At 42.0% G+C, this 14,495-nt stretch overlaps 1 protein-coding gene across 1 annotated transcript in view; it reads left to right on the top strand.

Moving 5' to 3' along the window:
* LOC124775551 overlaps positions 1 to 14,495 on the top strand; it is a 108,648-nt gene that overhangs the window by 44,143 nt on the left and 50,010 nt on the right. Inside the window, exon 4 of the mRNA XM_047250381.1 lies at positions 7,233 to 7,339. Coding sequence (XP_047106337.1) covers positions 7,233 to 7,339 — 107 coding nt within the window. The remainder of the gene's footprint in view (positions 1 to 7,232; positions 7,340 to 14,495) is intronic.

Genomic DNA, 14,495 nt, shown 5'->3' with positions numbered 1-14,495 from the left:
GAAAAGAAACTGGAGCTGCAGTGGAAGACATAGGTGATCCAAGTAGTTAGAGCTTAAAACAACGTTGGAAGACCTGCGGTCAGATAAGGTGGACGGGATAGATAAAAATTTTCTGAAATCATTAGTCGAAGTGGCAGCCAGACAATGATTGAAGTTGAGTGTAGAATCTACGTTGTATGAGTTTGGAGATACACCTCACACTTTCTGAAAAATATAATCGCATTACCATGAAGGTAGCAAGGGCAGTTGTGCGAACTGTCGCACAATCAGCGTAACAGCTCATGTATCCAAGTTCCTGGCAATCGAAAAGAAGATTGAGAATATGTGAGAATATGTAAATATGTAAATGAATTACAGAGGCGGTTCTGAGGTTGCGGTTCGTGATGGAAGCAATACTTCAGCAAAACAAGAATAAGACTGGAAGAGCAAGAAAAAAATGCTGTTCTTTCTTCTTGTCGGCGTTTTCCCTATGTTCCATTCTTCACCGATTCTGCGGAAAACCGCCTTATGTCTTCTTTGATTAGTTCACCTATTTTTCAGATTGCTTCCACAGCACTACATCTCGAACGCCTCGAGTTTCTTCTTTTCACTTTCATACAATCCTGTGTCCCAAATTTTGCCCTCAAATTAGAGCTAATGTTTGATAATAGTGGATTTGTTTTGGGTTTTGGGCGAGAATGCCACTTTGCCTGCCTGTTCTAGTCTGGTTTTTATGTCTTCCTCAATATTTCCGTTATGAGTTTTATGCTTTCAGGGTAGCAGAATTCCTTTACTTCATTCACTACCTCGCCCTAAATGTTAAGTTTATCAGATGTGTCAATTCTGGCACTTTTATTTTGACCGATTTATTAATTGAAGGGGTTGTAGAGTTTTCTCCTTTTCTTATCTTCAGTTTCCTATCGGATCATCCTGTGTGTTCATTAGACTGTTCATTCCAGTCAACAAGTTCTACAGATATTCTTGGCTTTCAATCAGGACAGCAATATCTTCAGTTAATCTTATTCTTCGATGTACTGTGTGAAAGATTACATTCTCCTGTTACTCCCTTTCTAATGTGAACACTTGGTTGTTGGTCTCCGATTCCCATTTTTTTTCTTCTTGTTTCTTGGAAAAATGAAATATTACCGACTTTTCCTGTAGCTTACACCTACGATCCTGAGATTTTCTAACATCTTGCAGTATTTTAAACTGTCATTTGATTTTCCTACGTTGGCAAATCCTCTGAACCTGACTTGATCTCTCGTAAGTCTTGCTTTAATAATCGATCACAGCCTCTGTCTCTATGGTATCTTTATCTTTCCTAAAACGTAACTGATCGTGTTCTAGAACTTCCTCAGTTTTCTTTTCCCTCTTTTGTAAATTAAACCTGTCGGCAACTAGGATGCATGAACTGCTAAGCTGATTGTGATAAAAGTCCTAGCACTTATTTGCCCCTGCTATCTTAAGGACTGAGTGGATGATATTTTCCCATATTATTTCAGTTGTCTTTACACTTTGTCTTCCCTGTACTTCTTATTTATTTCATTCCTAAGCCACTTGTGCTGAATTCTTCTTCTTTATTTGGTCGATTGAAGTATTTTTTTCTGTTATCCAAGCTGTCCTCGCTGCTGCCATCCGTATACCTATTTTGTCTGTCCAGTGATGTTATTCCCTTTTTTAGAGATGTCCATTGCTCTTAAACTGAATTCATTACCGAAATACCCTATGCCCGTAACGTCGAGATGTATTCTTGACCTATTGTTGTTGTGGTTGGTTTGTTGTCGATTCTGATGAGAATAATCCTATCACCGAGCTGTTCACAGAAGCCTGCCGGTGTGGCTGAGCGGTTCTAGGCGCTTCAGTGTGGAACCACGCGACCACTACGGTCGCAGGTTCGAATCCTGCCTCGGGCATGGATGTGTGTGATGTCCTTAGGTTAGTTAGGTTTAAGTAGTTCTAAGTTCTAGGGGACTGATGACCTCAGATGTGAAGTCCCGTAGTAGTCAGAGCCCCTTTGTTCACAGAAACATATTCTCTGCTCCTCCTTCCCATTGATGACGACCCCTACATACATCTCTTCTTTTTCAGCTTGATATTAGCCCATATTCTGCTGACGAGAAATCCTTTTCTTTCCATTTCATTTCACTGACCCTCAGTAGTTATAGTTTGAGCCTTGGTATTTACGTCTTGAGATATTCTACCTGACCTACCACGTTCTGATTTCCGTCACTCCACGCTTCGACTGCTTTTGGTTTACGCAGTTTTCGTGTTGCGGTCACCTCTCACTCTGCAGTGCCCACCTGCAAATACCAGTGGAAGACAAATCCGGAATCTTCTGCCAATGGAGACATTCATGAAACATTTTCAATCACAGGACACATATTCTGTGGATTACATTACCTGTCTTTAATGCCATGGTTTCTACTGCCTTCAGCATACTCATGCCATTGATTCTTGTTGAGTCTTCTGACCTTTAGGGGTAGTTTCGTTAACAAGGCAGATGACAGATCGAGGCTCACCGCTTGTACTTGAAAGTCTTCAGCCACTTCTGTCTTAGATAGCTTTAGTTTCATGAGGAACAATATCGAGCGCATCCGGTTGATTATAGCATATACGAAGATTCTTACGTGTTCTCTTGCTCTCCCAGTTGAGGTCATTAGGAAGAGAGGCTAGAGACAGAGTTACACGGCATTTCCATGAGGTCTCCTAAAAGCGTAAATTCTTTCCCAGTTTGTTATTTTTTAACTACGAAGGTGACAGTTTTCTAGTCGTCTCTTACATCTAACTGCAGGTACTGAAGGATGTTCATAAAAAAAATATTGTATATAGGTTTCAATCCAACAAACAGTATGAAAAATACACGTTTCGATCAAAACGTATTCGGTATATGTACTAATAAAAGGCATGGCAGCAATGCGGAGAGAATTGAATCGAGATCGAAGACCATCTTTATGACACTGTTAGGACACACAGTTGCAGTAATGCCACGTGTTAAAAAAATTAAAACAAGTAAAAAAAAAAAAAAAACGACGCACCACGAATGAATTCTCCGAATGGTACGGAAATCGGTAGAGCTTATGTACACGTTCAGATAAACAAATAATTACAATTTCATAAAAATTGGATGATTAATTCAAGATAAAGAGCTTTACAAATTGTGTGAAAGGCGTTAGTCCACCTCTGGCCCTTATGCAAGCAGTTATTTGGCTCCGCATTGACTGATAGAGTTGTTGGATGTGCTCGCGACGGATTTCACACCAAATTCTGCCCAACTGGCGCGTTACATCGTCAAACTTCCGAGGTGTTTGAAGGTGCCTGCACATTATGCTCTAAGCGTTCTCAATTAGAGAGAGAGGTCCAGAGAACTTGCTGGCCAAGGCAGCGTTTGACAAGGACGAAGACAAGCAGTAGAATTTCTCGCTGTGTGCGTGCGAGCACTATCTTTCTGAACTGTAAGGCATGTGGCTTGCCATGATGCGCAGCACAACGGGGCGCCGACATAGAGCCGTGCTATAAGGATGCCACGAAGGACAACCAAATGGGTCCTCCTACCAAATGAAGTGGCACCGCAGGAAATCATTACTGACTGTGGACCGTATGACGGCCGACAGTCTGCTTGGTACCCAGATACATCCTTGCTGGTCATAAGGTCTCAGCTGGAAACGGGACTCATCACTGAAGTCAGTTCTACTCCAGTGAATGAGATTCCAGGTCTAATATGCCCGACACCACTGCAAGTGGGCTTGTCGGTGAACTGTCAGTGTTAGTCGGCCTAACGGGCGCCGTGAGCTCAGGCCCATTTCTGTGAGCCGCCTATTTAGTGCTTAGTTGTGGTCACTGAAGCGCGAGAAGCGCGTAGGATCGATGATAACGACGAATCCGGAGCTCTGAGTGCTTCTGACGATTGCTCGGTCCTCACATTCTGTCGCCTCCCTAAGTCGACGCATCCTTCTGGAAGCTGTATTCTGCCATGGTTCACCCCGTCCTGCCTGTACAGAAATAAATTCTCAAAAAACTTTATGCTCTCGTGTCGTCATGTCCGCTGTTTACTATCCTTACCATCTGGGCGGTGAAACAGCGCTGCAGTGACACACATTCACCCGCCGGCCGCCAAAGTTACAATTTCGCATCTTCCGTCGATATAAATAAGAATTTATAACCTCGTGGTCCGTCTTGATATTCTTTTTGTTTGAATGTATTATGGGTACTACATGGTTCAACATTCATTTCGTATGGACTAAGAATTTATAACCTCGTGGTCCGGCTTGATATTTTTTTTTTTTTTTGAATGTATTATGGGTACTACATGGTTCAACATTCATTTCGTATGGACTATGAAAATAAGAAATGCTTTTTGAGTATCGTCTTGAAGGATTAGTTGCGATTTTGAAACACATGCTGTGTCTGTTGATGAGCACTCATTTATTTATTTCATTAACAGCACAGAGTACCCTCCACCTCGAAATCTAAGGTCGATCGAGGGCTGCTAAATCTAATAGCAAAGAGCTCATATTTTTACAGTGTTATTGGTACGCATTTGTTAAAGCTATTTTAAATAACGTAAATAACAAAGTACATAAAAAATTTTCTACTTTTGCACAGAATTTAATGCTTTAGGACTGCCAAAGTTGTTTCTGCCTAATTGAGGAAAATATAATTTATATAATGCAAAAGTCGAAAAAATGCCATACAATAAGTTTGTTAAAAATAAGGTACAACACGTAGAGAGAAGTGATATGCTACATTTGGATGTGTTAATATAGGCTAAGTAGCTTGTTGGTTGATCACATCAGAGACGACGTTGTTGTGGGTTTCTTGTGTTCGTGTGTGTAGATACATGGGGAGTTGCACGTTGGGACACTGTATTATATTCAGTAGACTTTTGTATAATTGTTGGTAATTGTGGTATATTATTTGTGATACCTTACATACATACACACCTGGTGGTATACAGATTATATACTGATCTAGCATTTGATACATGGAGTACACGAATTTTAGTTTTACATGAAGAATAAACGTCTGGTTGTAAATTTAGTAGTAGAAATAGAATGTAGTTCATTGTCTCTTGAGTGCAGCAATCCTTAAATAACTTAACCCATTAGATTTTTGGTTTTATACATGGTTTATACAGAAAATACATCTGATGTATAAAAAACATTGGTTGTAGCTTTACATAAAGAACAGAATATACTTCTGCCTACACATAACAAAACGTATAATACATTACTGCTTGTGTACAGTATACTATACACAACATGCAGTGCGTCGTTGGGAAGGAGGAGCCTCGGAACAAAAATTCTTTCGTGCCTTTTCCTCCCAAACGACGTTTGCCTTTTTACTAAAGTCCTTTTATGTGGTGTCACTCATTCTGTCAGTGCTTTGTTTGTTTTATGATTGTTACTACCTGTTGTGTTGTTCGTGGCTCTGTTATGACGTATAGAGTCGTGTGTTGTTGGTTTGGGTCCCTTACGTCTTGATCCCATTTTAATCATATTCAACCTTAGTGTGTTGCTTTATTCTTCAGTTTAGGAATCTATGGTCGTGCTTGCGTCCTCCGACGTGGTTTGTTGTGTTTTTGTGCTTGTGTAAGCCTCCTTACATATAGGTTTTGGCGCTTGTATTCTTCGTACAATGTGTTCGATACACTATGAGTTACGGGATTACATATTATTCTGACGATGTCATTATCGTTCTATATAGGTCCCACATGTGCTACCGTGTTACATTGCAGTACGATGCGTTCTGGTGTCCCAGTTTCTCCACAAATGCATATTTCAGTGTTAGTTAGTTGCCGGTCAGGAAATGGACCATCCTCTGGCTTGGCTTGGGTCGACGTGTTTTAGTTGCAACATTTCGCGTACATTAGGGAAGAAAGAGCGAACTTGGCGACCCTTGTCGAATGCCTTGCACTCTCTCTGTCATGTTTGAATCCGCCATTGTTTCATTTGTGTTTTCTTTGTGATGATGATTCCTGTAATCTCGGTGAATTTATCGAGCTTGCCGTTCTTAAGTCCCCATCACAATGCAGCGTGTCTCTAGTGATGTGGTGTTGAAGGCTCCATTCATCCTCTTGAGTACACTCCGTTGACCTCGTCTTGCAATTATCTTGTTAGTCTGTATGTTCAGTCTTGCACTTGCGGTGAAGCATGCAAAGCATGAGCATTGCTGACAGCGGCTTTTATGATGGTATACGTCTTCCTGCCCCAACTCCGACATGCTCTGTGGCTGACAAATCAGGGGACACGGCTTGCTATTCACGGATTCGTGCATTCCTCTAGATGTCTGTAAAGTATAAGTTCGTGTGGTATTCCGCTGAAATATGCCACTTGGTACCATGCACACAAAGGGTATGACATCAGAGTTTACCATTTTGCTATATAGTGGCGAGTATTCAGCCCCCTTCAGCAATTTAGAAATGAGTTCTGCTGACATATCAGTAGCTTCCCAAACGATGATACCATGTATTGGAGAGATATGTATGTCGAGTATCACCGCTTCCTGAGACTTTTCAGAAGTTCGTCTGAAGAAAAAGCAGCGCCAGGCTTACTACCACAAACAGAAAGTCATTCCCGTCGATGAATATCACACCATGTCCCAGTCGACACTGGGTCTGCTCGATCCAAGTCTCTGTTGTCAGTGGTAAAAGCTACATGGCAAATCCACATCTCAAACCAGGTTCCATGAATCGCTTCCTGTCGGTTGGTGGTCTTCTTGCCACACTCTTGTCCTCAGTCCATCATGTCGCCACATGCTCTGCCATCAATATACTGCAGCCAACTGTACTTGTGATATTTCGGTATGACGTTATCAAGTCCCTCACGCCAAAGATTCGACGTACCTCAGCGTCGGAAAGGCGTCAACAAACTACACATGCACATACTCTCGACAATATTTGTTGTGCTGTGCCTCTATTAGCATTAGAAACACACAACACCTGTATCATGTACCACGCGTACCACCAAATACCATCTGTAGTGATGTCATTTTGCTGGACTGAAAATACTGAGAATAAGCTCGCATAAGGATGATGCGATAAAAATAGCCCATAGACACAAAAAATACTGGAGTATGAGTTTCGTAAAGGTGTCCGCGTTGCAACTCTAAACACTTCCGACATGTATGTAGTTTCAAAAGTTCTACAGTTTTACAGTCTGTAAGCTGGTTAAGGCAGGAAGTGAAAGTTGTGCTTTAACAGAAAGTGGATGCGCTGGATTATTCACTGGTATGTCGCCTTTCTCCTCCTCCTGCAGGGTTCCTGGAACGCTACTCCAGCTACAGGCGAGAGTCCGCGCAGCTGCTCTCCCTCGGTGTGACGCATCTCTCACACCTGTTCATTCCCCTCGCTTTCGAACACATGGTAAGTGGCGTTCTTTTTTTTCCTTCTATTTTGAGCTGCGCTATATGTGCATGGGTTGAAAACCTGACACACACAGCTCTGTGTAAGTATTCAGTTCTCAGTATCTGTTTCCTGGCTTACCTGGCTCACTTTGACATTACCTTACCTCTCCGACTGTAATGTTAACTCTGAAGGAGTTCTGACCCATCTCTCAGGCTGCAGTCCACGTGGGGCTGTCAGACAGAAAGTGAAAAGTCGAAATAGGTATGGGTAGGAAAGAAAGTCTTCTGCATCTTTTTTTATTTCTTACTTTCTTCGAATTTCCTATGTAAACTGATGGGGAAATACATCCCAACACCAAGAAGTAATTAATACAGACTAGTGAAATTATTGGAATACATTTATCTATGTAACATATTTAAGTGATGAACAGGTTAAGGTATACTCGAAGAAAGCCATTGCAAGTTGAAATGCAGGTACATTAATAACCAGTGTAACCGATAGGATGTTGAATGCAAATACACAAACATGCATGCATTGTGCTGTACAGGTGTCAGATTTTAGTTGTGGAGCGGAGTACCATGCCTGTTGTACTTGGTCGGTTTACACGGGATCTGGTAACACTATTTGTGAATAACGCTGGAGTTATTGTCCAATGATGACACATATGTGCTCGGCTGGGGACAGATCTGCTGATCGAGCAGGCCAATGCCACATGTCGATACTCCATAGAGAATGTTGGGTTAAACTAACGGCCATAGTCACACAAGGGGTGATCCCTGTGGTTATGGGACCAGGCAGACAGGTTTTTTAGGTTAAAGCCAATTTCCAGATAGACAACAATCAAGGAAAATATAAGAAAAGAAACTTCGTACACAGCAAGTAGGGATAAAGCTAAGGGTGGTATCAACTTACTTCACCAAAATATCAGGGGAATAAAAAATAAAGTAGATGAGCTGATAATGTGTTTAGATGATCTAAAAACTAAGAATGAGATTGATATACTTTGTCTGTCTGAGCACCACGTAACTGTAGGGACGGAAAATGTCAGTATAAATGGGTATAATTTGGCATCTTTCACTTGTAGATCTAGTATGGATAAAGGTGGAGTTGCCATTTCTATAAAACAAGGGTATAAATACAGAACTGTTGAAGTAAGCAAATTTTGTGTTGATCAGCACTTTGAGGTTTGTGCTTGTGAACTTCAGCTAGATAATGTTGTGTTGATATTAGCAACAGTGTACAGGTCTCCACTAGGAGATTGGTAGCTTTCATAAAAAAGTTTGATTCCCTATTATGCTGTCTGTCAGCCAAAAAGAAGTAGTGTGGTGATTTAAATGTTAACTTTCTACGCAATTCTGATAGGAAAAGTAAACTAGAAGTGTTATAACAACATATAACTTAGAAACAGTGATCAGTTTCCCTACACGTATAGCTCAGGACAGTAGTACTCTAATAGATAATGTGTTTGTACAGCAAGAGGATCTAGAACAAGCACACACTTTGCCTATGGTAAACGGATTATCTGACCATGATGCACAGCTGATTAACTTCCAAAACCTAACAGGCTGTACACTTCAGAAACCATTAAGTATAAGTGTGAGGGTGCTCAACCCGGTATCTATAGATCACTTTAGAGATAGTTTAGGAAATGTAAACTGGGAAGATGTATATAATGAGCCAAATGCTAAAGATAAATGCAGCATATTTCTTGATAAATTTGTATCCCTTTTTAACATGGTTTTCCAAAGAAAATTACTAACTGTAACACCACAAACTTTTCAAGGAAACCTTGGATTACTACAGGTATTAAAGTGTCTTCAAAAAAAACTGTATGAGACAGCAAGAAATAGTAAAGATCCAGAAGTAGTTGTACACTATAAAAATTATTGTAACATACTGAGAAAAGTTATAAGGAAATCAAGAAATATGTATGTTAGAGAAGAAATTAACAACTCCAGCAATAAAATCAAATCAGTACGGAATGTTGTTAGAAGGGAGACAGGAAAAGTAACCACCGGGATAGGTAGTATTACTGTTAAAGAGAATGAGACCATCTTAACCAACAGTACACAGGTAGCCAATGTATTTAACAATCACTTTTTAAGTGTAGGAGAAAAAATTGATGAAAATAGTTCAAAAGAAATAGCCAGGCAGTACATGGAAGAGTCAGTGTTGAAAAATTTTAGTCAGATTAAGTTTCATGTAACAACCTCTTGTGAAATAACGAAAATTACTAAATCTTTGAAAAATAAATGTTCTGTTGGAGTAGATGATATCTCTAACAAGTTATTAAAACTATGTGGAACAATTACAGCTGATGTTTTGAGTCACATATGTAATGCATCACTGACTCAGGGCATTTTTCAAGACAGGTTAAAATATGCCATTGTCAAGCCTCTCTACAAAAAGAGGGAAACCCCAGATGTCAATATTTACTGGCCAGTATCCTTGCTTACAGCATTTTCCAAAATCTTTGAGAAAGTAATGTACTCAGGAGTGGTTAGCCATCTCAACAGTAATGAGATGCTTAGTAAATCACAGTTCAGATTTCAGAAGTACTGTTCCACTGAGACAGCAATATACAATTTCACTGTCCACATAGTAGAGTCTTTAAATAGTAAAATATCACCGGTAGGAATATTCTGTGACTTATCCAAAGCATTTGATTGTACACACCATGACATTATGTTAGATAAATTACAATTCTATGGTGTCAATGGAACAGCATATGAGTGGTTTAAGTCATATCTGCAGAATAAGAAGCAAAAGGTCTCTTTACATGCTTAAGTGATTCAAAGGAGTTTGCCACTTTGGTGAAATTACATGAGGTGTTCCACAAGGTTCGATCAGGGGTCCCCTCCTGTTCTTGATATATGTGAATGACCTCCCATCTTATGTGAAACAAGATGCTGATCTGACACTGTTTGCTGATGATACAAGCATAATTATTAATCCAGTAAAAGAAAGTCTGATAGAAAATTATACAAATGTCTTTGGAATAGTTATTGATTGGTTTTCTGGACTTGCTCTAAACTTTGAAAAAACACATTACATCCAATTTTCTGTTGCAAAAAGTATAATTCCTTCAAAGAACATAACACATCAAAAGAAGTCAGCTGCCAGAGTAGAGCATACTACATTTTTGGGTGTACATATAGATGAGAATTTTAATTGGAAAATTCATATTTGGGATCTGCTAAAGCGACTAGGTTCAACAACTTTTTCAATCAGAATAATTGCCAATTCTGAGGATGTAGAAATTAGTAAGCTAACATACTTTGCATACTTCCACTCTCTGATGTCATACGGAATTATATTCTGGGGCAACTCAACACTTAGGCAAAAGGTATTCACTGCTCAAAAGAAAGTAGTTAGAATAATGTGTGGGGTTCATAGTCGTACATCGTGTAGGCATTTGTTCAAAAGGTTAGGAATTCTTACAACTTCTTCACAGTACATTTACTCAGTAATGAAATTTTTTCTCAGCAACATGGACCAGTTTAAAATAAACAGCGACATTCTTGGTTACAATACCAGAAAAAAGAAAGACCTACACTATCCTTTACATAACCTACACTCCTGGAAATGGAAAAAAGAACACATTGACACCGGTGTGTCAGACCCACCATACTTGCTCCGGACACTGCGAGAGGGCTGTACAAGCAATGATCACACGCACGGCACAGCGGACACACCAGGAACCGCGGTGTTGGCCGTCGAATGGCGCTAGCTGCGCAGCATTTGTGCACCGCCGCCGTCAGTGTCAGCCAGTTTCCCGTGGCATACGGAGCTCCATCGCAGTCTTTAACACTGGTAGCATGCCGCGACAGCGTGGACGTGAACCGTATGTGCAGTTGACGGACTTTGAGCGAGGGCGTATACTGGGCATGCGGGAGGCCGGGTGGACGTACCGCCGAATTGCTCAACACGTGGGGCGTGAGGTCTCCACAGTACATCGATGTTGTCGCCAATGGTCGGCGGAAGGTGCACGTGCCCGTCGACCTGGGACCGGACCGCAGCGACGTACGGATGCACGCCAAGACCGTAGGATCCTACGCAGTGCCGCAGGGGACCGCACCGCCACTTCCCAGCAAGTTAGGGACACTGTTGCTCCTGGGGTATCGGCGAGGACCATTCGCAACCGTCTCCATGAAGCTGGGCTACGGTCCCGCACACCGTTAGGCCGTCTTCCACTCACGCCGCAACATCGTGCAGCCCGCCTCCAGTGGTGTCGCGACAGGCGTGAATGGAGGGACGAATGGAGACGTGTCGTCTTCAGCGATGAGAGTCGCTTCTGCCTTGGTGCCAATGTTGGTCGTATGCGTGTTTGGCGCCGTGCAGGTGAGCGCCACAATCAGGACTGCATACGACCGAGGCACACAGGGCCAACACCCGGCATCATGGTGTGGGGAGCGATCTCCTACACTGGCCGTACACCACTGGTGATCGGCGAGGGGACACTGAATAGTGCACGGTACATCCAAACCCTCATCGAACCCATCGTTCTACCATTCCTAGACCGGCAAGGGAACTTGCTGTTCCAACAGGACAATGCACGTCCGCATGTATCCCGTGCCACCCAACGTGCTCTAGAAGGTGTAAGTCAACTACCCTGGCCAGCAAGATCTCCGGATCTGTCCCCCATTGAGCATGTTTGGGACTGGATGAAGCGTCGTCTCACGCGGTCTGCACGTCCAGCACGAACGCTGGTCCAACTGAGGCGCCAGGTGGAAATGGCATGGCAAGCCGTTCCACTGGACTACATCCAGCATCTCTACGATCGTCTCCATGGGAGAATAGCAGCCTGCATTGCTGCGAAAGGTGGATATACACTGTACTAGTGCCGACATTGTGCATGCTCTGTTGCCTGTGTCTATGTGCCTGCGGTTGTGTCAGTGTGATCATGTGATGTATCTGACCCCAGGAATGTGTCAATAAAGTTTCCCCTTCCTGGGACAATGAATTCACGGTGTTCTTATTTCAATTTCCAGGAGTGTATATTTGACACAGAAAGGGGTGAAATATGCGGCTATAAAACTTTTTGATAAATTAACAGATGAAATGAAATGTCTGACAGACAGCCGTAATAGTTTCAAAAACTAATTGAATGCATACCTCCTTGACAACTCCTTCTATACTACAGATGATTTCTTGAATATGAGTAAATAAATCTGGAGATATAATGTATGCATCTTGTGCAATTTAAAGGAATGGGGTAGATAATAGAAATATTTAGGTATAACACTATAATGTAAACAAAAAAAAAGAAAAAAAACTTGTTTCCTGTGCTAATATCTTTTGTGCATTTGACACATTCCGCATCATAACGGTTTTCCGTGTTATTGATGAATGGAACACGTAACTAACTAACTATGTGAGGGAGCGTTATCGTGTTGAAAACACCCCTGGAATGCTGTTCATGAATGGCAGCACAACATGTCTAATCACGAGACTGACATACAAATGTTTCGTGAGGGTGTATGGGATAATGAGAGAGTGCTCCTGGTGTCATATGTAATGGCACCCTAGATCATAGCTGCAGGTGTAGTTTCGCTGTGCCTGGCATTCAGAAAGGTGGCTTCCAGGCCCTCAGGTAGCCTTTCTCTTACCAACAGACGGTCATCACTGACACAGAGGCAGAACTGTGCGCTTTCGTCACCACCGTTGCCAGCAATCACGTACAGTGGCTACATTCCGGCTCATTCTGCAGTAACCTGGTCCAAACTCAATGACGTGTTGATACTGACGTCTTATCCGTTTTAAAGGCCTTCTTGACTAAAGTCAACTCGCTACGTCCAAACTCAAAGGTAATTAATGCTCAAAACCGTTGTTGTTGCTGCTGTTCTTGTTGTTGTTGTGGTCTTTAGTCCAAGTACTGGTTTGGTGCAGCTCTCCACACTACTCTATTCTGTGCGAGCCTCCTCATCTCCCAGTAACTATTGAAACCTACGCATTTCTGATTCTCCTTACTATATGCCTCTCTTGGCCTCCCCTAAGATTTTTATCCCCGACACATCCCTCTAATACTAAGTTGGTGATCCATTGACGTCTCAGAATGTGTCCTATCAACCGATCCCCTTTTTTGGCCAAGTTGTGCCACAAATTTCTCTCCTTCCGAATTCTGTTCAGTATCTCATCTTCAGTTACATGATCGACCCATCTAATATTCACCATTCTTCTGAGGCACAGATTTCGCAAGCTACGAGGGTTGTCCAGAAAGTAAGTTCCGATCGGTCGCGAAATGGAAACCACAACGAAAACCAGAAACGTTTTATTTACAACAGTTAGGTACACCTTCCACCTACTTCTCTACATATTCGCAGCTCCAACTTCGAGTATTGTCGTAGTGTTACATCAAATCTCAATATCCTCATCATAGAAAGCAGCCGCCCGTGCTTTAGGCCAATTATCTGCACTGGTCTGCGGCTCGTTGTCTGTGGAAAAATTTTGTCTTCATAGCCAGCGGTTCTTGTGAGCAGAGATGAGACTCAGGGGTAGCCAATTACGGACTGCATTGTGGGTGATCAAACACATCTCGTCGGAAACGCTGCAGGAGCGTCTTCATTGTGCCTGCAGTGTGCGGCCGAGAATTGGCATGAAGAAGAAACAGCTCGACAGTTGTGTTACGCGAGGTGGATGACATAGGCGAAATCTCTAACCAGGAACTCATACTTGGCGGGAGACGCTATTCCCTACGCATCTTTGCATGCTCACTGTTCACTCAAAACTGAAAAGAGCGACGCGACACAATCGACGGGCAGTACAGACACTGCCCAACACATCTATACAAAGCTTCACCAGATTTTCCCAGTGGTTTCCATTTCGCGACCGATCGGAACTTACTTTCTGGACAACCCTCGTATGATTCTCTTTTTATCTGAAATGTTTATTGCTCATGTTTCTCTACTATATATGGCTACACTCCATACAAGTACCTTCAGAAAAGACACTTAAATCTATATTCGGTGTTAGCAAATTTCTCTTCTTCAGAGATGCTTTTCTTGCCATTGCCAGTCTATATTTTATATCCTCTCTACTTTAGCCATCATCAGTTGTTTTGCTGCCAAAATAGCAGACCTGATCTACTACTTTAAGCGTCTCGTTTCCTAATCTCGTTCACTTCGCATCACCTGATTTAATTCTACTATATTCCATTACCTTTGTTTTGCTTTTG

The sequence above is a fragment of the Schistocerca piceifrons genome, chromosome 2 (assembly GCF_021461385.2).
Source record: "Schistocerca piceifrons isolate TAMUIC-IGC-003096 chromosome 2, iqSchPice1.1, whole genome shotgun sequence".
Classification (NCBI taxonomy): domain Eukaryota; kingdom Metazoa; phylum Arthropoda; class Insecta; order Orthoptera; family Acrididae; genus Schistocerca; species Schistocerca piceifrons.
The sequence above is the reverse complement of the archived record's forward strand: the minus strand, read 5'-3'. Positions and strand labels throughout refer to the sequence as shown.